Source organism: Scardinius erythrophthalmus, assembly GCF_964197995.2.
Source record: "Scardinius erythrophthalmus genome assembly, chromosome: 9".
NCBI classification, from domain to species: domain Eukaryota; kingdom Metazoa; phylum Chordata; class Actinopteri; order Cypriniformes; family Leuciscidae; genus Scardinius; species Scardinius erythrophthalmus.
In genome coordinates, this window is record NC_138229.1 from 41,650,877 (window position 1) to 41,676,295 (window position 25,419).

General features: G+C 42.1%; 2 protein-coding genes across 11 annotated transcripts in view; both read right to left on the bottom strand.

Moving 5' to 3' along the window:
- Nucleotides 1-488: 488 nt before the first annotated feature.
- gpaa1 (glycosylphosphatidylinositol anchor attachment 1) lies at nt 489-16,137 on the bottom strand. Of its 10 annotated transcripts, XR_014030753.1 has the most exons (15): nt 16,043-16,114; nt 15,871-15,930; nt 15,092-15,198; nt 14,775-14,954; nt 13,023-13,134; nt 12,422-12,569; nt 10,898-10,999; nt 10,292-10,488; nt 9,768-9,964; nt 8,843-8,996; nt 6,596-6,667; nt 4,933-5,129; nt 3,332-3,502; nt 1,044-1,866; nt 489-732 (listed from the first exon to the last, which is right to left on the bottom strand). XR_014030753.1 is itself a non-coding variant. In XM_081374148.1 (14 exons), exons 3-14 carry the CDS (start codon nt 15,163-15,165, stop codon nt 1,623-1,625), a joined length of 1,848 nt encoding a protein of 615 aa, XP_081230274.1. In that variant the 5' UTR covers nt 15,166-15,198; nt 15,871-15,930; nt 16,043-16,127; the 3' UTR covers nt 495-1,622. The 10 variants fall into 10 exon arrangements, 4 of the variants coding, with proteins under 4 accessions (XP_081230273.1, XP_081230274.1, XP_081230276.1 ...); XR_014030750.1 differs by lacking the exon at nt 15,871-15,930 and having other exon boundaries at nt 16,043-16,131; XR_014030751.1 differs by lacking the exon at nt 15,871-15,930 and having other exon boundaries at nt 16,104-16,130.
- Nucleotides 16,138-16,649: 512 nt separating this feature from the next.
- Nucleotides 16,650-25,419, bottom strand: part of LOC308695884 (uncharacterized protein) — a 40,902-nt gene continuing 32,132 nt past the window's right edge. The window contains exons 12-17 of the mRNA XM_081374145.1: nt 21,884-21,918; nt 21,314-21,377; nt 21,181-21,215; nt 21,027-21,090; nt 17,441-17,520; nt 16,650-17,310 (exon numbers count right to left, since the gene is read on the bottom strand). Coding sequence (XP_081230271.1) covers nt 17,448-17,520; nt 21,027-21,090; nt 21,181-21,215; nt 21,314-21,377; nt 21,884-21,918 — 271 coding nt within the window. The 3' untranslated portion in view covers nt 16,650-17,310; nt 17,441-17,447. The remainder of the gene's footprint in view (nt 17,311-17,440; nt 17,521-21,026; nt 21,091-21,180; nt 21,216-21,313; nt 21,378-21,883; nt 21,919-25,419) is intronic.

Sequence of the window (25,419 nt, forward strand, 5' to 3'; positions counted from 1 at the left end):
ACAGTGATGTTGTTGGTTTATGCTCATAAACTGCAGTCATTAATCATGCTAATTACTATTACATGTTCTTAAAAAGGTCTTGGATCGGTATTAGGAAATTATTTACGGCCAAGAGAGTAATATCCGTCTACGGTCTGTAGTCGATCTCGCTAAACATTTGCTGGATGAGTGTTGGTAGACCAATTCTGTGAAGAATCCCCAAATCAGTTACTTGATCCAAATGTTTTATTGATCATAAGTAATTATAAATATTTCCCCTTTATTGATGGCTGGACCAATCAATTCAGAATATCTCCCATCAATCCTTTGCTTCACAAAGCTGTTCATATTCATCACCTCAGTTTATTGAAATCACAACTTAATCCAATGAATGCTTTCTGATATCTCTAATTTCAAAGGTTGTTTTATTAATATTACCACTTGAGACATGGGAACTTGATTTAAATATAAATGAACAAATAATTAAGATGCAGTAACTCTGACATTTTGTTTAAAGTAATTTTATTCAACTTTAATAAACAAAAGATCCATGCCATGTACATAATTTATTGGAGCATATGAAGACAGTGTTGTCTGGCACAAATGAAATAAACCCGCTGTAATGCATTAAAGAGGGGGAGAACAATCCTGTTGCAAACTTTCTGAGTATCAAACCATATTGATAAAAAAGATTCCAGCACCCATGACTTCAAAACTATGTAAAACCTTTTCTATAATGAGATAATGGTAACACTTTACAATAAGGTTCATTAGTTAATATTAGTTAACTACATTAGTTAATATGAGCTAACAATGAACTGCACTTAAACAGCATTTATTAATCTTGTTAATTTCAACATTTACTAATACATTATTGAAATATTGTTAACATTAGTGAATGCTCTGTGAACTAACATGAACAAACAATGAACAGCTGGATTTTTATTAACTAACATTAACAAAGATTAATAAATACTGTAATAAATTTATTGTTCATGGTTAGTTCATGTTAGTTAATACATTATCTAATGTTAACTAATGAACCTTATTGTAAAGTGTGTTACACTTTATTTTAAGGTGTCATTGTTACAGTGTAATCATATTTAAGTACTGATTAATAATAATTAACTTTATGTACTTACTAAAGGGTTAGGGTAGGATTAGGGTTTGGTTGAGGGTTAGTTGCATGTAATTATGCATTATTTACTGTTATTAATATGGTAAGTACATGTAACATATGTAACAAGGAAACTGTAAAATAAAGTGTTACCGAGATAATAAATTAACCAATATGTCCACTCATCTAGTAACAATATTGACTTTCTTTCCTAATGAATTTGTATGTTTCTGCATTTGCTTCATTCATTCTGTCCTACTTATGTCTTCATGCCATATTTTGTGAATCGGTTTACAACATTGGGCAATAAATAAACCCCTTTCCCCCAAACACACTCAATACATGGACCAAAGGACTCTTACCGTTAATGTCACACCATTAAACACTCTTTATTCGTGCTTTCTCAGCGCCTGACATCCGCATAGATCTTCCTTCCGCAAACCAATAACAGTAGACATGCCCACAGATGGACAACAAATCCTTACGATTGGCACAAAGTGGGATTGTCCTGAAGAACCGCTCCAGGTTACTTCCAGAAGAGGATGTTCCAGAACATCAGCCAGCAGGGGTAAACGAACAGGGCTAACAGTGGGTACACGAGCGACCCGTAGAGCGCGTGATCCAGAATGCCCTGCGAGATGACCGAGAGGAACAGCATCCAGCCCTCGTTGATGCTGACGGGCGCCTCGATGAGCTCCTGGTAGATGAAGACGCAGTAGAGGATGGTGAAGGCAGGACTGAGCAGCACCATCACCAGAGCACTCAGAGCTCTGACACACACGGAAACACAGCATTAGAGGACAGACACAGGACCAGGAACACAGTAAGAACTCACTAGCTGTGTGATTCGAGACGTATAATTTGGTTATATCTTAGGGTACGTTTACACGACAACGATATGCTTAAAACGGATAAGTTTTTCCTTTGAGTTTTCCACGTACAGACAACACCATTATCAAAAATGGCTAAAAACGCTGTATTCTGCTGCCAGGCCAGTAGATGGCGATAAAACACTATAGACCGAACACGTAATACGCATGTGCATGACGTCATTGTCTTCAGAGATTACATTTTTTGCTGTTTACACAGAGACAGTTTTCACTGTGAAACACGGTTTCAAAACTTTGCGTTTTCAGGCTCCCAAAACACTGTTGTCGTGTAAACGAACGGCCAACACACATGAAAAGTTTTACGTTTTTATTTGAAGACGGTGTCGTGTAAACAGCCCCTAAACTTGTATTAAGAGTATTTTCAGCAGTTATCGGTATCGCTGACCACAGACTGATGAGGCAATGAAATCAACATGTAACGTTAACACTGCAGCCTGTAAGAATGACAGCTAGTGGTGGAAATCGGTACTGCAGTCCAAATTCAAAATATCGGAGAGTTGTTTCCCCGCCTCCTCAGACTCGACGCTCACACGGGTTGCCAGATTGAGAACACGCAACAGGAACGAGCGCAATTGACAATGAAAGCTAAGGACACTTACACACTAAGTTGATGAGTTGATTTATCCCCGTTTTAATATGCTCTCGTTAGGTCACTGTGCACAAAGTTGTTATAGATGGATGGAAGAGCAGTGAGTGATTTTGTTCTTTGTCGTTTGTTGCTTGATTAACATTAAAAAACTCAGATGGCAGCAGGAATATTAGGCTGCTGTCACTTTAAGAGCGAATGCACCGATCTAATATACTGATACTCTCTCAACTGTTTATGTTCACTTAGGCCATAACCGACTATGTTTACTAGGACACTCTCTATTTTTTTACACTTAAGTGCAAGAAGACGTGAAAGAGAGCTCAGTTGTCCAAGTAACACAATTAACTCTCTTTTGTGTCTTCTTGCACTTTAATATTTAAATTATCAAGGCTTAAACTTTCGTGACGATGCAGCGGTGGCCCGTCAACTGTCCCAAGCGTCGTTCACATTTGTTCACAACATTGCATTGTTAGAAATCATAAAAACGTTACCAGCAAACTGGCAGGTGACATTGTTTCATTTACTCGCCAACGCCAAATTTAACTTGTGTTTGGTGATATATGCATATATAACAAGGGAATGTTGTTCAATTTGATGTTCATTATAATGGCCAGTGAGTCTTAGTATAAGCAAAAAAAGATCTGCTTATACTGTCATTTCAACAAATTAAGTCAGATTTTGACCTAAACTGCCTCAGACTATCTTTAGAGCATGCTTGACACATATAAAGGAGTATTTGCTGAAACTGTTTTGTACTTGGGCATGTGTGGCGTGATGCTGGCGGTGATGGGCACCAGTGTGACGGCCAAGATGAAGCCCAGAGAGAAGTTAATGAGGGCTGTGCAGCCCAACAACGCTGCTAGATAGAGCAAAGCCGTCAGTTTCAGCACTTTCCAGCCCTGCTCTGTTCCCTCTCCAGACAACAACCTGTCACAGACACAAGAAAACACACCATCAGTGTTGGTGAATAAACATCTGACACAGTGGAAATAGCATTAAGGCCCGGGTATACTTCATTTTCCGTGTTACGCTCAGCTTTCAGAGTATACTCAACCGTGGATGGAGGAGTTCAACACATGCGCAGTAATGTTTATTTTCTGTACTCTACCAGACGCCAGAGGGCAGCACTGAGTCACGTCATTACAGGACATTCGCTCGCAAGGATAGAAGGAAAGTGGCGGATCTGCTGTTGCATGCAAAGTTTAGAACAAGAACCGAAACACAAACGATGGAGAATGATCTGATGCTTTGTGTTGTTTTGACTATAAACAGAGCTGATGTATGACAGGTGTACAGGAAACAAGCTAAAATAACCCACAACTAAGTTTTTATGAGCTACCGAACCATAAAAATGAGCCTTAAAGGACACAAAAGTGGATCCAGGCAATAAGACGTGAAGGACCAGCTGGAAGAATGGGTTAATTGTGGGATCCTAACACTCAGTGTGCACTTAAAATACACTACACGTGCAGTGAACATTGTGTCACTGGTAAGTCAAATGTCAGTTTTATGTATTATATTTCTGTAAGCTAAGCTATCCTGTCGCCGGTTATGTTCCCCTCCAGGGGGCGCAAGTTAGTTCTCAGAGTAATATGACACGCTCTGTCTGTATCTACCTTTGTGCCCGTAAACGCTCGTTTTTTTTGGGTTGACAGCTTAAAAAACTTTGTTCTGGGTTTTTTAGCTTGTTTGCTGTAACACCGTCACACAGCAGCTTTTAGACATTGGTTTGTTTTTTTTGTTATAAGGAGGCAGCTCCAGGCAATACAAAGTCAATGGAGAGGGTTGGATTGTTAGACCAGGGTCTAAATGAAGTTCTGGGTAATTATTTCCCCCTCTGAAAGTCCCTGCTCGTGAGGTAGTAATTTTTCAAAGTTTCAGGAACTTTTCAGGGGTGGGACTTGGGCGCTGAACATGCTGATTGGTTGACTCCATGCAGCATTTTATTCAACCACCATCTGTTGCGGTGCGTGCAGTAACCGTCGTCTGCTTATGGAGTTTAAAAAATACGACAGATGGACCGACAACGAGGTTCAGGCTTTAAGCTTAAATTCAGAGGATGAAATCCAGTGGGAACTGTAAAGTCGTGCGCAGTCCTACGTCACCGGACTATTCACCTAATCTTCACGGTACTTTAGACCACGGTGGAAACCTGGTCTGGGGGAAAAAAAGTTCCTGGTAAAAAAGCTCTTAGCTCTTTTGATGAAATCCAGTGTAAAGTCGTGCGCAGTCTCGACATTCACCTCCACATGCACTGCTGTATGCGCACCATCCACGCGGACCCTCCTGATGACGGAAACTACGTCACGCGAACAGTGAAGTACACCTCGGCTTTAAGAAGATTAGTGTGTGTGTACCGTTGTGTGTTGTGCGGCAGGGCTAGGCCTGCGGTGTAGATGGCAATAGCAGTGAGCACCACAGCTTCGGTCTCAGACACAGGGAAGTGCTCGACTGCGATCTCTTGCAGATGAACCGGGAGCAGGTACAGCGCCACGCCGGTCAGGTGACTGATCACCACTGGGGTCAACACTGACAACACGCCCGGACCCGACGGCTAAAGAGAAACACAGGAGACCAACGTTACGCTACGAGCAACTAACCAACCAATCTGATACATTAAGCATAGCTTTAATGAAACAAAGTGAAGGTCAACACCCAGACAGCAACAGTGTGTTGGCCCAGATCCGGTGTGTGTGGATCCACGTGTGCCAGATGTGGGCCGGATCTGGGCCGACACCATGTTGCTGTCTGGTCATGTGACAATTGTAGTGAAGCAGAATGAGAGAAACACATAGCCGAGGCAGAAGTGGATTAATCTGGAACTGGATCGTGAAAGATGGAGCGAGACCTCAATGTAAAAAAGTCTTGACTGTAAAAAATGTCCACAACTGCTCCCAACTTCAACCTCCTCACCGACCGTGTTATTTTAGTCTGTTAAGATTTTTAATTAGTTTTTATTGTTACACTTTAGTTTTCATGTTAATTTTAGTTTAATTCTTAGTGGTTTCGTTATGTTCTTTTGTCATTTTATTAGTTTATTTTTTATTTAATATTGATATTTAGCTTTATTTCCATTTGATCATTTAAAGTAACTCAGTTTATTGCCAAGGCAACATTTAACATTTTCGTTTAAAGTTTTTGAACTAATATTTATAAATGTTTTAATCAGTTAAGTGAACGATAATAACCCTCTCACCAACACACACTCCAGTCCAAACCATCTTTTTCAAACTGTCATCATTACATGTTATTAATGCTATAAGCTTTATTACATAAATATTATCTGGCATTAATTACTGTGTAAGATCTTAGCAACATTTTAGAAGAGCAGCGCATGTAATATATAAAAATAATGTAGACTGGAACTTTGCATCGTCTCATGTTGTACGTCTAAAGACTGACGCATTTACAGTTCTACTACAGCTTTGTGCTTTTATTCTGTATAGCCTGAATTCTCACTCAGCAATGCGTGATTCTCAAGCTCAAAAGACAGAAGAAACACACTTTGCTGAAGTGATCAACAAGAAGAGATATTGTACAGTTTGTCTACAAATATGAAAGACTGCAGACGCTAAACAAGATTTCATCAAGATTTTGAGAAGTCATATTCTTATGATACCTGATGCTTTCTTGTTATTGATGATGAATAATAGATGAACTTTACACAGTTATTGACCCAAACTGAATCAACACTGATTTCCCCTGAATAATGAGCGTTTACTGTTGTCTTTTAGAGCTGCTTTACAGCAGATTTGAACTCTGTTTGCATCATTGATCATCATTTTCCTCTTTATCACTGTAAAGCTGCTTTTAAAACTTCTGTAGTGTATAAAGTGCCATATAAATAAAGGTGACTTGACTTGTCATTTTACTTGATAACAGACATCCTGAAATATAATTATGTGTAATTTTACTTTCTTTGCTTAGATTATCAACTTTTAAATTATTTTCATTTCTTTAGGTGTAAAACTAAGTGGGAAACAAATGACGCTGTGTATCTTAATATAACAGGAGACTTACTCGCTCTGCTTCACTGACTCCATCGACCGCTGCCAGATCCGGCGTTCCCAGATGAACCCAGAGATCCAGCGCCTGAGGGCAAATTAAGGATTCCAACAAACACGTCGTCCTATTCTGGTGAGGAATAGTGTTCGATTCTGAATTTTGCCCCAAATTTTAAACAAAAAAGTTGCACCACAATAATTATTACACAAGAAGATTTCCAAACTAGGTGCGGGAAAAAGGTCCCTTGTCTAATTGTTAATAGTGTAGAGCAGGGGTCGGCAAGTAACTTTGACCGCGGGCCAATTTTTTTTTTTAGCCAGTAGATGGCAGGCCAGCTACACGGAGTAGCCCTATGGATACAAACTAAATACTCTTAATGAATAGTCTTAACATCTACATTGCATATATCAATGAAATCATTTTAAACAGATCAAGTGCTATTGTGGTAACAGATTACAGCCATTTTAATAAAGGTGTGAATAGCAATCATACCTCATTTGCTTACAGTCCGACTTTTGAACTTTATTCCTTTTTTATTATTATTATTTATTCGGGACACACACATACACACCTAAGGTTTAAGGAGGTCTGCGCGGGACTGTTTTGTTTTCGTCCCGCTCCCACAAGGTTCTATTCAGCAACCGCTTAAAACACACTCTGTGTTCACCCACTTTATTTCCCGACCTGACGGTCCGCAAAATTTAGATCTCGTTTCCATAATCTCACATTCAAATGTCTCTAACGGAAAGAGAGAGATTAAGTAGCCTATAACAATTATAAATGCTACACAAAAATTGTGTTCGTGTCAACATAAAATATTATTTTAACATAGGCTACTGTCAGCAGAGAAAAAAATGTCACAGAAATAATTGATGAAATATAAATAACATAAATTAAATAGGACAAAGCCTATCACTCAAATTTCTAAGCAACATAAACGAAAATCATATTGCCCTACTGACAAATGAAGTTTTTCTGCCAAACTATTTCAAACATCCTTGAATTTTGTTGACTGACAATGGTTTCAGTACCAAACATCTCCTCAGAGCTGTAGGTGTACAGGTGGTCAGAATGAAGTGCGGATGCGCTGTCAAAAGATGTCGGGAGTGGGCTATTGTCAGTCAGACCGCCCGCTCCGTCCAAAGTACAACAGAGTCCCGACCGCTACCGTCTTTATATTTTAAAATTGATTCCCGCGCCGCATGATTCCTTATCAGGTAATACATATTATTTATCAGTGTGCTATACCCGAATAAATAATAAGTAACGAATGATACACGGGGCCTATTTGTAAAACGTTATTGTAAAATAAAAATAGGCTGATAAAAAAAAAAAATACAACGTACTTCCAAAATAATCCGACGGGCCAGAAAATATTGCTGGCGGTCCAGTTTTGGCCCGCGGGCCGCCTATTGCCGACCCCTGGTGTAGAGGCTCATAAAGCCCGGCTCACACTGAAGTACATTACAAACCATGCAGCTTTTGTCAACATGGCGGATCCGGACCAACTTTTGCCCTCGCCCGATCATGTTGATTCCTATTGAAATGACTAGATTTCTCCAAGGAAAATTTGACCGCACCTTTATACAACACAACACAAAACCAAAAATGCTGAATTTTGGTCAGTATATATAATTCTGAATGGTTTCTAACAGAGAAAATTAAATGATATCCACACTGATTTGATTGAACTGTACATTCGATTCAATGATTCGTTCATAACTGTTTAATATTTGTTCACATTGCTATTTATCAGTAAGAGATTCTTGCCTTCCTCATGTTCATTTAGTGAAGTCTTCGAAAAGTAGAAAACAGGCCGTTTTCCTGTATTTGAGGGGCTGTTTACACGACAGTTTTCAAATAAAAACGTAAAACTTTTCATGCGTTTTTTGGCCGTTCGTTTGGCCATTCGTTTCGATCCCTCCAGGATCAGGTTCAGTTCGTTTACTGAAAACGCAAACTTTGAAAACGGGTTTCAAAGTGCAAGTTTTTGAAAACGGTCTCTGTGTAAACAGAAAAACGTGAATCTCTGAAGATGATGACGTCATGCTCATGCGTATTACGTGTTCAGTCTATAGCGTTTCATCACCATCTACTGGCCTGGCAGCAGAACACAGTAATGACGTTTAAACGTAGCTTTAGTTGCTGCTGTCGAAGGGATTTAAGGCGGATTTAAGTTTGGCGTTTTGGTTATTCATTAATAAATAACTAGACCCAGTCCTTACAGACGATTAAAAGCGTTGCACGGACTGAAAAGGATACTCGAAGCAGCAAGATGACTGCCAGGAGGCCAAACGCCGGCATATAGTAGCCAATGGAGACAAACCGAGAGAGAGAAGGCAAGAGGTAAAAGAAATATGACTGATGAAGACGCTCCAGGAGATTGTTCAGTTTACGGGCCATTCCCTCCAACAATCTGAGAAGGTGAAAGAGAAGAACAACAAATAAGGATGGATGGTCAGTTTATCTGATTACCCAATACTGGCTTCAGCCCTGATCCTAAAGCAAGAACAACTGCCATAAAACAGAGTTTGACTGCTTAGCGTGGGCCATGGCTCTTAAAGTAAAACGGTTTTGACATCAATAGTGAATTTCTTGCGTCATACAAACTAGGGGTGTGCAGGAATATCACAATCATTGAATACTCGATCTGTAATTATTGTTCAAAAAATAAAATACGGTTACACTGTAATTATACACTTAAATACTGAGTAATAATAATTAACTACATGTACCGGTACTTACCATAGGGTTTGGGTAGGATTAGGTTTATAGTGTAATTATGCATAATTTATAGTTATTACTATAGTAACTACATGTAACATATGTAACAATGACACTGTAAAATAAAGTGTTACCTAAAATACTATTCGAATTTTACTATGTTTGCTTTGTGCTTTTTTTTGTTATTTATAATTTTTTTATTTGTTTAGGCCTACACATATTGTTTAATGTTTTCAACTAAAAGAAAACCTTAAGATATATGGTAAGCTTGTTCTGTATTTTGCCTAACCATAGCTTGTTCAGAAATGGTGACAAAAACATTAAAAACCTTAAACTTAAAAAATAACGTCTTTCTCAATAAACATCATTTAAATAAATGAATATTCGAATATTAGATTTTTATGAGCCCGAATTTTCTAATACAATAGTGTAGAAAAATAGCCATCCCTAACACAAACCCAACCTGCCAATGGTGGTGGCGTCCATCTTGTAGTGTCTGAAACTGTTGATGCCCCGAATAGAGGCGGCTTCGATGTGGTATCGCAGGAAGAGGCCGTGATCGCCCCACGAGCGTCCACACGCCTGCTTCAACACCATCAGCATCATGGTCTGAGCCGCGTGGGTGTAGCCCTCCGCCGTGTCCCAGTCGTTCCTCTGGAGCTGTGGAGACACAAGCATCAGCAATCCTGGCGTGTTCAGCAAGCCGTGTCTCGCTAGCCAGTTTACACAAACTCTGGAGAACAGTGAGCGTCTCACACTGACATCAATCAATGCATTCGTCTGAAAACACGTCGTTGAGGCTCGCTGTCGTGAACATTGAGCTTCTGATCTTCAAACTTCTCCCGAAGCAAACGCAGCCACACATCGCAAACATGCACTTGTTAGAGGCACGAAACATCTTTTAGCGTTAGATAAGTGCCTATCACCAACACAATTCAATCTGAAGTTAATTTGTAATCTTACTAGGACTTCCCCAGTCTGTCCTACCTTCCCCTGAATGGTGCAGAGCACTCCTAGCTTCTGGCAGAAGGCGTAGAAGAGGTTGGCCAGGTCCAGGTTGGGCAGCTGACCGTTGAGCCCCTCCAGGATCAGGTCCAGGCTGGTGATGACGTCACTGCTGAGCTCCAGCGAGAGGGCGGCTTGAATGGACCCCGCGCGGCCCTGCAGGGGCGAGTACTCCATCCCTGAAGCAGAGAGAGAGAGCCGGGACAATGACCACAGACACAGCTGGCGATTCACTCCTTAAAAGCGCTAGAATGAGCGCAGTTGTGAGGTTAGTAGGGGTGTGACGAGATCTCGCGGGACTAAAATGTGACGAGATTTCTTGTCGAGTGATTGGTTGATCAAGATGATTCGCCGTATCGCCATAATTCATACTCAAAGTAGAACTGAAATGACATTCTTTACAAGATTAAAACATTTCAAAATGCACCTGCAGATTATTTTTCCAGTCATGAATTTTGTCATTGAGGATTTCTATAAAATTCTGAGCAAAAATCTTGTCTCGTCTCATGAGATAAGCGTTTCGTCACACCCCTAGAAATAAGGTCATGTTTCATGATCTGAATCCAAAATGAAGACGTCTGTACACACCTGTAATGTTAGTGTGGTGGTATCCTTCAAGCCAGGCCTGCATGCCGATCAGATCGTGCTCGTTCACCAGGAAGATGATGTCTTTGGCCCAGAAAACCTGGCCTTTGGGGAAGAAGTGGATCAGTCAGTTATATTTACAGAAAAGAAGATCAATCTCATTGCAGAACATTGTGATTTTAACAGCGGGTGTTACACCTAGAGCAAACTTATCAAGAGGCACAGACTCAAATGCTTTATGTAACCTTATAAAACAAACAAAACCTATCTCTCAGAATTCACTTCCATCTAGGGAAAGTCCTAGAACAGTTGCCCAATCAAAGCTTATTAATCCTATTATTAATCATGCTGAACTAATTGCTGATATTTTGACAATTTTTAGTTTATCAATGCAAAAGAAACACATTATTTTGACACTTGGTGGCACAATACAATTAGATATATAAAAAGGAACCACCATTTTTTATAATTTTCATGATTTATTTTTTGCAGAATTTTAGTACAATTTTAGATTTTTGGGGACCATATTTACCAAACACATTAAACTTTAAATTCTCCCGGATAATGAATAGAAATGGCCTAATTCCTTTATATTATATCTTGAACAAAATGCCTAATTTTCAAAATACTGTGGTAGAAGTAATTCATGTAAAAACTGGTGCCGATCAAACACCAGGAGGTGCAATAAATATGATAAACGCACCATAATGCTTTAAACAGCTGTTCTCAAATTTAAGCACATTTTTCATTGTCTCTTTTTTTATGCATCACAGAAGTGTGGATATTTTAGGGCCCATTGCAGTCATTTTATTCTCGGCACATTGTCATGAGATTCTCCAAAGTGTTCAAGCAATTTCTCGCCCAATAAAGACTTTCAAACTAATCGTTTCATCTTAAGCCCCGCCCACTTCCAGTCGCACCCGAATGCATATACAGACTCCGCCCACTTTTCCAGCGGTATTGAGATTTGTAGGCCCTGTGTATAGTTGGTATTAAGATGCGCTTCGGTCGATCAGATCACAAGTGGACGACACTAAATACAGGTGTAAACGGGGTTTAAATGTTTTGAGCTTGTCCACTTCCGACCCAAGTTTGGTTTGAAGATGAAAAACGTACCAGACAACATTCTCTCATCATTCCCGATCTCTAACACACACTCACAGTGTTGGGCTGGTCTTGTGTCTGTCAGAGCAGAAACTAAAGCTGAAGCTCTCAGTGTGTTCTTCTGTCGTCTCCGGTCGTGCTCATATGTAAATTGCACGAGCTTATTTCGTCCATTAGACTGAAAGAACTGAAAAAAGACACTACATTCACCCGGCCATAGACCCTCCCCTCGAAGAAATCAGGACAGAAGAGGGTGAAAGTGGACAGAAGACGGATTAAAACACCAGGTGTGAACGGGAATGTGTTTCCCTGGTCTACTCGTGACCCGATCCACCCAAACTCATCTCAGTAGCGAGTGTGAACAGGTCTGCAGACACCGGCTCCGCTGCACAGCCCTGTGTCCCAGTGTAACCAGTGTCTTACTCCTGAAATACTGCGCGAGGGCCAGCAGAAGACCGACCGCCTGGTTGTTGCTGTGTCCAGGACTGCAGGGAGCGCTGATGACCAGAGCCTCTGTGCGAGGAGCTCGAGGAGCTCGCAAGATCCCGTACACATTCGTGCCTCGGACCATCTGAACAAAACACACGGGAAAACAGGCTTTAGTCAATTATACCTCATTTACTTCATTCTTGAGACGCTAAACATGAAAGCAATGCCAGTCTTGCCTTTTGTTAAATGTCTATGTATTTAAAAAAATAAAAAAAGTAATACAATTATTGGTAAAACTTTATTTTAAAGTGTCCTTGTTTCACACGTTTCATGCATTTACTACAGTAATAATTATAAATCAGGCATAATTACATGCAACTAACCCTCAACCAAATCCTGATCCTACCCTAACCCTATAGTAAGTACATGTAGTTAATTATTATTACTCAGTACTTAAATATATAATTACAGTGTAACAACGACACCTTAAAATAAAGTGTAACCAAAATATTTTACGCATAATCTTCCCCAAAACCAGCTTACAGTCAGTACAGGTAATCTGCATTATATAAGGTTAAAAACGTGATGGACTCACATATCTTTCTTTGTTCTCGTCGGGGAAGGGCAGCTTGCGGGAGAAGCTCTGGGTGAACACCTCCAGTCCTCGAGCCTGCATCGTCTTCACCAACCAGTCCACTGGCATCCCACTGCACACACACACACACACACCAGGTACTCCTCACTCACTACACACACTACATCTGCTCTACAGTCCGCATGACATCAAAAATGGTCCATTCTTGTTTGTTTTTATGCAAATATTACAGTATTTATTCTAAATCATTTATATGTGACCCTGGACCACAAAACCAGTCACATGGGTCAATATTCTGATATTGAGATTCAGAAAGCTGAATAAATAAGCTTTTCTTTGTCAGGATAGGACAATATATGGCAGAGATACAACTATTATGAAGATCTGGAATCTGAGGGTGCAAAAATATCGAAACATTGAGAAAATCTCCTTTAAAGTTTTCCATTTACAGTACTGTGCAAAAGTCCATGTTAATATCCACCCCACCCCCCCAAAAAATGGTTTTATGTCAGTTATTTATATCTTTTGCTGTAGTGTGTCAGTAGGAAATATCAGTTTACATTTCCAAACATTCTTTTTGCCATTAATTGTAATAATCCAGTGAGGTTTTTGGATATTAACATGCCTAAGACTTTTGCACAGTACTGTATGTTGGCGATTGTGCTGCATTCACTCACACAAATACATGTTTTATATCTTTACGGTAGGAAATTTACTAAATATCTTAATGGAACATGATCTTTTCTTGATATCCTCATGATTTTTGGCATAAAAGAAAAATCGATAATTGTGACCCATACAATGTAGTTTTGGCTATTGCGACTCGTGACTGGTGTTGTGGTCCAGGGTCACATTTATGCACATCATTGTTTTAAATTCATGTTCCCGGTAATCTTGAATCAGAATAACAGCTCATCTCTTCTCTGATGATGTGGGCGGGGCAACCTGTCACTCACATGAGATCAGCCAATAGCAAACCACAACCATCCAATCAATTCCTCACCGACAAAGTCAAGCCCCGCCCACATTTGTGAAGCGTTTCACTCGGTTATAGTACGTCACAATAGGGGAGAAAAGACTTTCATTTCATGACGTTTTCGCAACTTTCGTTTCATGACGACTTTAAAGTGGCAATATGTTTACATGCATCCAAGATTATGTAAAATAAAAAAATAAAAAAACTTTAATATTCTCATAATATCCATTGCAGCATCACTTCTTTTCTCACAGTGTCTGTTGTGATTGGTCTACGACTCAAAGCTCATATCGGAAGCCAGATACCCTTTTGCATTTCTGAATTTGAGCACCAGCTCTTCCTCAGCACTCGGTTTTACCGTATCAACCTCATCAAAGTGGATTTGCTTTGGCAGCGGAAAACAGCGTCTTCTCGACACGAACAACACGAACCAAACTCTTCCAGTCTCAGAGAAACTACAGTGTTTGAGGGCGGGGCTAAGACACACTGTTCAGCCAATGAAGATCCCAGGCTGGCATTATGCAAATGAGCCACAAACCTACGTAGGTTCAGCCGGAAGTGAGACTGGAATTACTGACGATTCGTTTAAGTTCAGGATCGATTCTTCCTTTTGAGAGACAATAACTTCATTTATCTGCACTTTGAGCTCTGAAACTTTGCAACCTTTTAAATTCACAAACAGTAATATTACACACTACGTAGTTATTACTAAGCATAATTACACAGCAAGCACTTGTGTTGCTCAGACGCTGCGATGATTTCCTTGATCTACTCACCCTGCCTTTCTCTTGTGAGCGTCGAACTCCTTGGCCGAGGCCAGCGCTCGTTCCCCAGCGGAGAAGCGCTCCTCCACCATGGTGGACCCCATGGCGTTCTCCGACATGTACGTGCGCAGCGTGAAGGGCTCGAACGCCAGGCCCATGAACCACACTATGGCCGCCAGGTAGCACACCATACTGAATAACACAATGGAGACAACCACATGTGGAGCAGGAAGTGATGGCATAGTCAGGTCTACACAGAAACTCAATCAAACAAGCTTTTTACACTCATAATACCACATTTTACATTCGTCTGGCTGGCGAACACCTACCATATGGGTGTGTTGAGGCGGGTCAAGAGGTTGGTCAGGGCTTTTCTGCGGTTCGGGTCGGACAGCAGACCCATGATGATGATCTACTGCTCTGCTTCAACGGACACCTAATGAATGAGAAACAAAACTCTCCATCTTAAAGAATATGGAAACACAATAGCTTTCATTATAAGTCTTCAACACTTATTGTAACAGAAGGTGTTTATTCCCCTTTACGGCCCAGGAAATAAAAGACATCTTCGCATGGTAACGTTTTATAGCGAACATGTGTTGAAAGAGGACATTTAATTTAAAGGACAGAATTCATAAAGGTGTTTAAAACCATCGTATTTCTAAATGTTTAAAACCAACACACAAAACCACTGCTCGGGAAAACAAGCAATTTGACTCAAACCGCTGCAGTCCAATGTTTGCACATAGTGAACTAATGCTTTAAAGTTAACTAAAACACATATTAATAATAATAATAATAACCGTGTTCTGCAGATTTCAGCAATATGTTCTCAGTCTCAGGAGTTACAGCTCTGTAACTGACCTATAACACGTCCAAATGTGTGTGTAATGCTTACAATAATGTTTCTGATTGAAGTTATAATTATTATACCGTATAATAAATAAATCTATTAAATGACGATGTCAAAATGAATGAAAGCTAACAATGAAACTAACGTTATGCAGCTAAAACACAAGCAGGAGCCATCCACAGCAAATTCAGTGAAATGAGAAGATATAATTGCGATTTAAATGACCAGAATGTTATCATAATTAGGATTAATTACCTGAAGTATCAGTGTGATTTATTCTGAACTGCTGTGTGAATGCAGACACTAGCTCATTCCCTGCGAAAACACATTTTAAAAGCCTTTCGAACAATCACAAAATGGTGGACAATCACTGATGGCTTTCAGATAAACTAAAGAATATTAACGCTCCTTTATATCGTGTCCTTGCCTTGAAATATCACACATTACAGTTCAGTTTCATCTGCAGCTGCATCACTTCATTCACTCACACTGTGACTGTTGTTCCGTGTTTCGACCGGAAGTAATACTGTGCGGACCAACTTCCTGTGGTGGGGAGAGAAAACCGGAAGATTCTCGGTTAGTTTTGTTGTTTTATTTTTTCATGTTCCAGTGTAAAAAAAATCATTATAATATGAATATCATTATAATTATTATGGTGCATATAGGTTTAACAAGAGTGCCGCCCTTAAAATGAATAAGTAATCACATGAGAGTATTTAAAACTGCGAAATAAATAAATAAAAGAGGGAACTAATTATAATAAATATTTTTACATGTACAAAAATGATACTAAGGGCAATTATATTTTAACTTTTAATCCATTTTAAAGGGATAGTTCAGGTAAAAATGAAAATCGTTTCATCATTTACTCACACAAGTCGTTCCAAACCTGTATTTTCCTGAATTTAATTATCTTATTTCGTTCCTCAAATCAAGCCTCAAAATTGCAGATATTTCCTTAAACAAGAGGAAAATCTCTTGGTTTTATAAGGGAAATCTTTTCAAGATTTTCAAGCAAACACTAAAGCACAATTTCATTATTGAAGTGTACACATTTTTAATTATCAAATTAATTTTAATGAAAATTACAAGACCCCTGACTCATTTTCACAGTCTAGTACAGTATTATTTTAGTGCAATTACAGTAGAGTATCACACTTCATAATGCAGTTTTATCACAGATTGATTCCAGCTATCATTCAGTAGAAAGAGTCAGTGTCACTGCTGAATACAGATCCATTTATTTCACGCCAACATTTACAAGTTGTGTTTTCATTTATAAACAAACATGTAATCAAACCACCAACTTCCAATGATGAAACTTCCACAAAATGAGATCCTCAAACACAAAAGCAAAGTAAAGTTGCATCTATCGATAACATGCACAAGTTACTCCCAATCCTAAAGGAAGACTTTCACAATTCATTCAATAGTTCCTATGACAAAGTGCCACACCCTCGTTTCATTAAAACCCCGAAACTGCCGTCGTGTCACTCGTCCTCAATCGACCCCCGTTGCTCAGTGCCAATGTAACGTTTCAAACTTCAAAAGTTCCCTTTCATTAAACACCACAGAGAGTTTGTTGATGACCAAGTCTTCAGAAACAGGACTGGCGAACTGTAAAACTCAAGCCCAGTGCGAGATGGCCATTCTCCAAACGCCAGCTCCGGGAGAAAGTGTATGAAACCAACATCGCTGTGGAAGGAGAAGAAAGATGCATGTTTCTAAAATGTTACAGATACGAAACTCAGTTCTCTGACGGTTCAGTGGCTGAAGGGAATACACCACTGATCCTGCAGACATCAGATGATATAATAAAGCTCACCACAGGCTCAGAGAGAGTCGGCGTACAGGGCCGGAGGAGGCAGAAGATCAACGTCTGCAAACTGGAAGTTCTCTGCCTCTCTGTCGCGAACACAGAGAGACGGGACATTAACACACACACACACACACACTTCTCCAGTTCTTTTAAAGATTTTAAAGATATCAAACTCAGATTCGAACAAACACAGAACAGAGTATCATTACTAGCAGGGAATCGATGTCAAGTTTATTTATATAGCGCTTTTCACAATACAGATTGCATCAAAGCAGCTTCACAGTATCAAATTAAAATACATCAATGTTTGTTTCTAGTGGAAAACGCAGGGCCGGCCCGCGGCATAGGCGGTATAGGCAAATGCTAAGGGCGCCACTCATCCATAGGGGCGCCAGAATGAGTGAACGAGTGATTTTTTTATTTTTATTTTTTTTTTTACATATTTTTTTTTTTTATAATAGGCTACTATTTTAAAACCATTAATTCGAAATACTACCAAATAAAGCACAAAAAAAAAAAAAAAAAAAAAAAATCCGGCTCTTCAATCTTCCCCCGCCCATCGAGTGCTTGAAGTGCGTCAGAAACAGAGCGCGCGCGCGCGATCAGTTGTTGGTAATTTGTTGTGTAGCGTGCCCGACGCCGCATCCAATGTAGACAGCACTGCTTTTGTTAACACACAGCTCGTAGAAACGGGCCTGGCAGCTCGCGCCAGTTTTAGACACGGTGAAAGTTTCCTGATTGTGACGGAAGGCCGAATTTACATGACACATTATAAATGAGCATAGTCTGCGATAGATACAGTGCCAAAAAGAAGAGAAGAGGATAAAAGGGGATAAAGACAGAGGTAAAGTCATGTAGTGAATGAACAATTTATTGCATAGGAGAAAGATACTATAATTTCATGGCAGTTATTTTTACCTTAAACTTAATGTTAGCAGTTGTTCTGAGTTCTGAGTCCCCAGACTGTGATTTTGTAACAATCATGTCAGTTTTAAGACGCATTTTTTATTATCACTTTTTTATTAATGTTTTACTCTACAGTTGTGCAGTTTTGGGGGGATACAGTACAGGCCAAAAGTTTGGAAACATTACTATTTTTAATGTTTTTGAAAGAAGTTTCTTCTGCTCATCAAGCCTGCATTTATTTGATCAAAAATACAGAAAAAAATGTAATATTGTGATATATTATTACAATTTAAAATAATTTGTTTTCAATTTATTATACTTTAAATTATCATTTATTTCTGTGATGCAAAGCTGAATTTTCAGCATCATTACTCTATCACATGATCCTTTAGAAATCATTCTAATATGATGATTTATTATGAGTGTTGGAAACAGTTCTGCTGTAATGTGTGTGTGTGTGTGTGTGTGTGTGTGTGTGTGTGTGTGTGTGTGTATATGTATATGTATATGTATATGTATATATGTATATATATATATATATATATATATATATATATATATATATATATATATATATATGCTAAATCATGAACACAATGACAGGGTGAAATGGGCTGTGATGCATGGGGCGCCAGGTAAAATCTTGCCTAGGGCAGCAAATTGGTCAGGGCCGGCCCTGGGAAAACGTCCACGTTTGGTAATGCTGATCAATAGTATTGTTGATTGATTAATCAAATTAAATATCCCCAACTGAGCAAGCCAAAGACAACAGTGGCAAGGAACCGAAAAACTCCATCAGGTGACCTAATGGAGAAAATAAACCTTGGGAGAACCCGGGCTCAGTCGGGGGCCAGTTCTCCTCTGGCGTTTATGAAGTAGAGACCGGATTTAACTGTAAGATTAAAAATATTATATGAATGCCTGGCTGAAGAGATGCGTCTTTAATCTAGTTTTAAACTGGGAGAGCGAGTCTGAGTAACGAACAGAATCAGGAAGACTATTCCAGAGTTTTGGAGCTAAATGTGAAAATGCTCTCCCTCCTTTGGTGGATCTGGATATCCTAGGTATGACCAAAAGCCTCGAATTTAGTGATCTTAAAGAGCGCGATGGATTATAGGGCGATAGAAGATCCATAGACTGGAGCTAAGCCGTTTAGGGCTTTATAAGTCAGTAGCAATACCTTGTAAACGATGTGACAAGAAATAGTTCCTATAATCACTTACTTTGATCATCAGTGCTGACAAAAAAAAGTTGCAAATGTTCAATGAAAGAAATATACATTTTATTGCAAATAATGTGTAGTATAACTAAGAATAAAATAACACCTTATATCGATAGTCCACTTTAGACATTCTGTTAACTACTAGTTAATGTCAGTCTACTTATTCTACTAACCTGAACCTCAACCTAACAAGTCCACAGGTACTCAGAGTTAGTGGACATGTAGCTACTTAAAGGGGGGGGTGAAATGCTCATTTTCACTCAATCTCCTGTTAATCTTGAGTACCTATAGAGTAGTACTGCATCCTTCATATCTCCAAAAAGTCTTTTGTTTTATTATATTTTTAATTGAAAGATTGGCTGTACCGAGTCTTTCCGGAAAAAAACGAGCGGCTGGGGGCGGGCCGTGTGGGCGGAGCTAAAGCTGTGCTAACGCGCCGAGCTAACAACACACAGAGACATTTGTTCAACAGTTTTACTCACCATTCCAACGCACGACCGCGAACCTTTATCATTGTGACTGCTCGATCCTTAAGCATTATACGATCTGCAAATCCGTCGATCTGGGCTTTGTTTATAAAACAATCATCGTCGAAATGCAGGGAACAAACAGTCTTGCACAACTCCGTTGATGCTCTGGAAAAACAAACTCCATCCACGGGTTCCTTAACGCTGGGTTCTTTGGGAATCTGTGCAGGGTTGTCTTGCCCTGGCAACCAAAAACACACTTCTTTGGTGACACTGGCTTCCCAAAAGCTGGGCAGGGCGCTTTGATGGTGAACTGCTTTCACTCTCTCGCTCTGGTCTACGAGTGCGCGCGCGCCCGCGATCTTACCGGAGAAGTGCCCTTAGGACCCGTATAAGGAAATTCCGCCCTCTCTTACGTAAGACAGACCCATACTCGAAAAAAAAACTTTCCGAAACTTGTGACAAACCGGATGGAGCATTTTTGGCACAGAAATACTCCTTCAAACGTACAACTTAGTTTTTGAAACTTTGTCCATGTTTAGCATGGGAATCCAACTCTTTAACAGTGTAAAAAACTCAGTATGCATGAAATAGCATTTCACCCCCCCTTTAAAGTAAGTGGAGTGTTAAAAAGGGAACTATTTAATAACTTGTTAATGAACACTTCAGCGTCTGTACAGACTGTCCCGTCTTTACTTCTACTGGACACTTCTTCAGATCTGTCCTCAATCAATGATGTGGACGTGATTATACAGCGGTGTGTGTTTCTCTGGTGTCGAGCTCACTGTGTGTGGATGTGATTATACAGCGGTGTGTGTTTCTCTGGGGTTGAGCTCACTGTGTGTGGACGTGATTATACAGCGGTGTGTGTTTCTCTGAGGTTGAGCTCACTGTGTGTGGACGTGATTATACAGCGGTGTGTGTTTCTCTGGTGTCGAGCTCACTGTGTGTGGACGTGATTATACAGCGGTGTGTGTTTCTCTGGGGTTGAGCTCACTGTGTGTGGACGTCCTCAATACTCCAGTCACTGAAGGTCTGATGAGCAGAAGAGGTGCTGTCGACTGAGAAGAGGAAACGTACACATTAATGGACAACAGAGCTCAACACAGCACATGAAGCTCAACGCAGAGAGAGCACAAACGCATACTTACAGATCTCAGGCATGGACACCGCTTTAATCTGACTCCTGGAAATAAGAGAGAGAGAGAGAGAGAGACGAGTCTAGAGATCTGTGTGAAGTTCAGGTGAACTGAGGCCATTTTATGAAACATAGTTCAGGCTCACGAAGTTTCAGCAGAGAGAGACATGGTGTCATCTTCGTACATCCATTCTTCACTGTCGTCAGTGACTGCAAGTCAAAACACATGAAAAAGAAAAAAGAAAAACACAATTTTACTTTTTATTGACATGCATCCCAAATATTGACACTCTTGCACTATTTTCAAATAATCCACAATCTCTTCCAGAAACTGATATCCACACATGTACTGTATGTCTTCTGTGTGCAACTGAACAAAAACTATCTAAAATAAATAGTGATTCACAGAGAATCCTAAAATGGCCCAGACAATGTTATTAGCAGGTTATAAAAGTGGTTTAACTAGATTAAGCAAGTACAGTGGGAGGCTTTGATTCTTATGTACTCGTTCAACCCGTTTGAGAGCATGAACAAAAGAGAGAAAACTAGAGAGATTGTCTGAGACGTCAGACAAATAATGAATAGTGTTATCAAGAAAGTCAAGTGAACTATTATTTAAATGTTGTTTTAAGCAGCAGCTGTTACACACATGATTACTTCACCACAGGTGTTACACACATTTGTCACGGCTGTATGAAGAAAAGCAGAACACTTACAGCTACTGGTGAACACAGGATTCTGATGAGAGGACCTGCAAACAGCAAACAGGTTCAGATGAGGCGCACTCTGGCGGTTAACAGTCTGACTGTGATCTGCTGTAGATCGAGTGTTTATAATGTGTAATGCAGTGCAGTGTCTGATGGGAGTTAACAGCATCTGAACGCTCAGACTGCAACATCTATGGACACACAATTACTTTTGAATGTTGCTATAATGATTATACATGATAGCCAAGAATTAAAACCTATATATTCATATGATGTGCATATCTTAGAGAGCAGGTCGACGGCTGATGTGGGTGATATCAACGATGGGAATTAATAAATTAATATATAAAATATATATAGAAATATGATATTTACTAAAAGTATTTGAAAATGAATCAATGTTGATAAAAGAATGAAACCATTTGATTATAATTTGTGTACTAGTGAATATGAGACTCACATGACAGCAGAAACTAGAAGGGTCTGAAACTTATCCATCCAGTGAGAGCAGAAATAAATAAAATGGATATTCATCCTGCAGTAATTCTTCTATTAGTACAGTTCTCTTACGAGAGGTTCTCTCGTATTGCGTAGTTAGCTTACGCTACGGGAAAGCCTTTCTTTCTCGAGATACTGAAGCCAAAAATTATCCTTAATTTTTATAATCTTGTCAACGCAGTGCGGCAGCCTGCAGACCTAGGGCAAGCTAACTAGCGTGCCCATTGGCTGCCCTGCGGCAACTGCAGCAGCCTACCGCTGAGCCCTTGGCGTGACGTCACGACCAATGAGCGCGCTTGGCGCGCTTAATGCGTCACAGCCCGCGAAAAGGGGTGTGGCTTAGCGTATATAAACAGGGCTCGGAGGCTGCTTCTCTGATTTCTGTCTTTTCAGCGAAGCTCTTCGCATCGCTGCTCTCTGAGGAAGCCGCCGTCGAAACAAGCGACCAGCACGCCGAGGATCTCAGCCTGAGGACGCCGGCCGCCTTCGCCGCCTTCAGCTTTCCCTGCCTGCTTCGCTATCCGGCGATCATATCCTTTACTGCTCTGTTTTGTATGTGTTTGTGTGTTCGCCCCGCGACACACTTTTGCATCTAAAAGAGCGCGAGGCGTTGTTGCAAATGCCTCGCTCATCCTGTGGCTCGTGCAGAGCCCCGCTCAGCGATGGAGACCGCCACGTGGTTTGCGCTCTCTGCCTGGGCTTCGACCACGCAGCCCGCGCCCTCTCCTCGGGCGGCTGCGAACAGTGTGAGGACTTGCCGATGTCGACCCTGCGGGCTCGACTCGCCATGTTTGACGATCCTCCACCTTCCCCGGCTGCCTCTTCAGGGCCGCGTAAGAAGAAACGCCGCTCTCAAAGGCCTCCAGAGCCGGTGGTTATAGCTGAGCGCTCGCCGGAGCCCCTCCCGCGAGCCTCGCTTTCTCCTTCTCCCCCGCCCTTCACCGACGCGCAGCGGCCGGCTACTGCCCGCACTGCCGTCGCCTCAGGGGATGAAGCAGATGACGCCGCTGACAGCTGCTCTCTGCTTGCTTCGGACAGCGAGGAGTGGTCGGGCTCTCACCGCTCCGCCTCCTCGACTCCTGAGTCTGGCAGGTCCCGCTCCAGTGTCGACGCGGAGCTTATCCGCCTCCTCACCAAAGCGGTCGACCGACTGGGGTTGGACTGGTCCCCACCCAAGGAGCCCGCGCCTAACCGACTCGACGGGTGTTTTCTGCCTAGCCGCCGCCAAGCGCCAGCCTCTAGGTCAGCACCCTTCCTGCCTGAGCTCCACCCGGAGCTGTCGAAGTCGTGGAACGCGCCCTTCTCCGCTAGACTCCGCTCGTCTGTCTCCTCGGCTCTCTCCCAGGTGGACGGGGCCGCCGAGAAAGGCTATACCGGCATCCCTTCCGTTGAGGAAGCGGTGGCAACGCACCTTTGCCCGCCGTCTGCTAGATGGCGCTCAAAGTCTGCCCTGCCGTCTAAAGCCTGCAGGACCACATCAGCTCTCGCCGGCCGCGCATTCGCCGCCTCCGGCCAAGCTGCTTCTGCCCTGCACTCGATGGCTGTTCTTCAGATCCTGCAAGCCGACCTCCTCCGCGAATTGGACGAGAAGGGCTCGGATCATACAGCCTTAACAGATCTGCGCAGCGCGACGGACCTTTCGCTCCGTGCTACTAAGACCGCTGCACAAGCCATCGGCAGATCTATGGCCGCGCTCACCGTCATCGACAGACACTTATGGTTGACGCTGGCGGATATGAGTGAGTCAGAACGCGCTGTCTTCCTCAACGCCCCGCTCTCGCCCACCGGCCTCTTCGGCCCTGCGGTCAGCGGGATTGTGGACCGCTTCTCTGAAGTGCAGAAGGCGTCGCAGGCTATGAATCTCTTCCTGCCTCGCCGCTCGAGCCCAGCCGCAGGCCGCTCTCAAGCTCAGCCTCCTGCGCGCAGCTCCACACAGCGCTCGTCTCGGCCACCAACCACTTCGCAGCGACGCCAGGGCGGCCGCCCTAGGTCGCGCTCGACCAGCCGTCACAGACCGCCGCCCCCCCGGGGTCCGCGTCCCAAGATAACGCTGAAGTCTGAGCCCGCGAAGTCCTCCTAGCACCCGCAGGGAGGAAGAGATGGCTGAGTCCCGCTGCGGCCGGACCGCCATCAAAACGCCCAGCTCTGTCAGTCCCCTCAGTGCAGGCTACTGCAGCAGCTTACACCGCAGCCAACGAGCCAGTAATACCACTCGCTCGCCTGCACACAAAGGCCGTTTTCACGGCGGCCCAAATAAATCTCAGAAAGAGTGTAAATTCGGGCTTTCCGGCTCCGGCCGAAGGTGTTGTAAGTGTAGAAAATGTGCCCACTCCCACGTGCTCACTGCTTCACACAAACACGATCCCCATGGTAACGCGTTCAGAGCGCTCTCTCATAAAGCGGTCACACGCCGCTCGAGTAATAAGTGTAGTAAATGTGCCCACAACTCTGTGCTCACATCTACCTGTAACTCGCTCTGCCACTTGGTTACCCCGGGCAACAGCGGCTCAAGCCGAGGGTGTTATAAGTGTAGAAAATGTGCCCACTCCCATGTGCTCACTGCTTCACACAAACAGGGTCCCCATGGTAACGCGTACAGAGCGCTCTCTCATAAAGCGGTCGCAAGCCGCTCGAGTATTAAATGTAGGAAATGTGCCCACAACCTTGTGCTCACACCTACCCGCTGCTCGCTCTGCCAGCCAGTTACCTTGGGTCACGGATCCTCTAAAGCTCCCAAACACTGGCCGTGTCATAAGTGTAAACCCTGCGCCCGCTCACGAGCACGCGCACTCACTTGTAGACATGATAATCCCCACGCCTCTCTCGCGCCTGGGTTGTTTGACAGCAAATCACGCTCCATCCGGTGGGACCGAGCTACTGAACGCTGTACAGTCGGCCAATACTGTTTACCAGCCCCCGTGTTCGAGCACCAGCAGCGCGCGCGCCGCGCCTTTCTCTCTGATACAGGCTCCCCATCCCGCGCAGCGCGGCGATCTGAGCCCAGAGACCATTCGACCCCTAGCTATGCATGCGGAAGCATGGGAAGC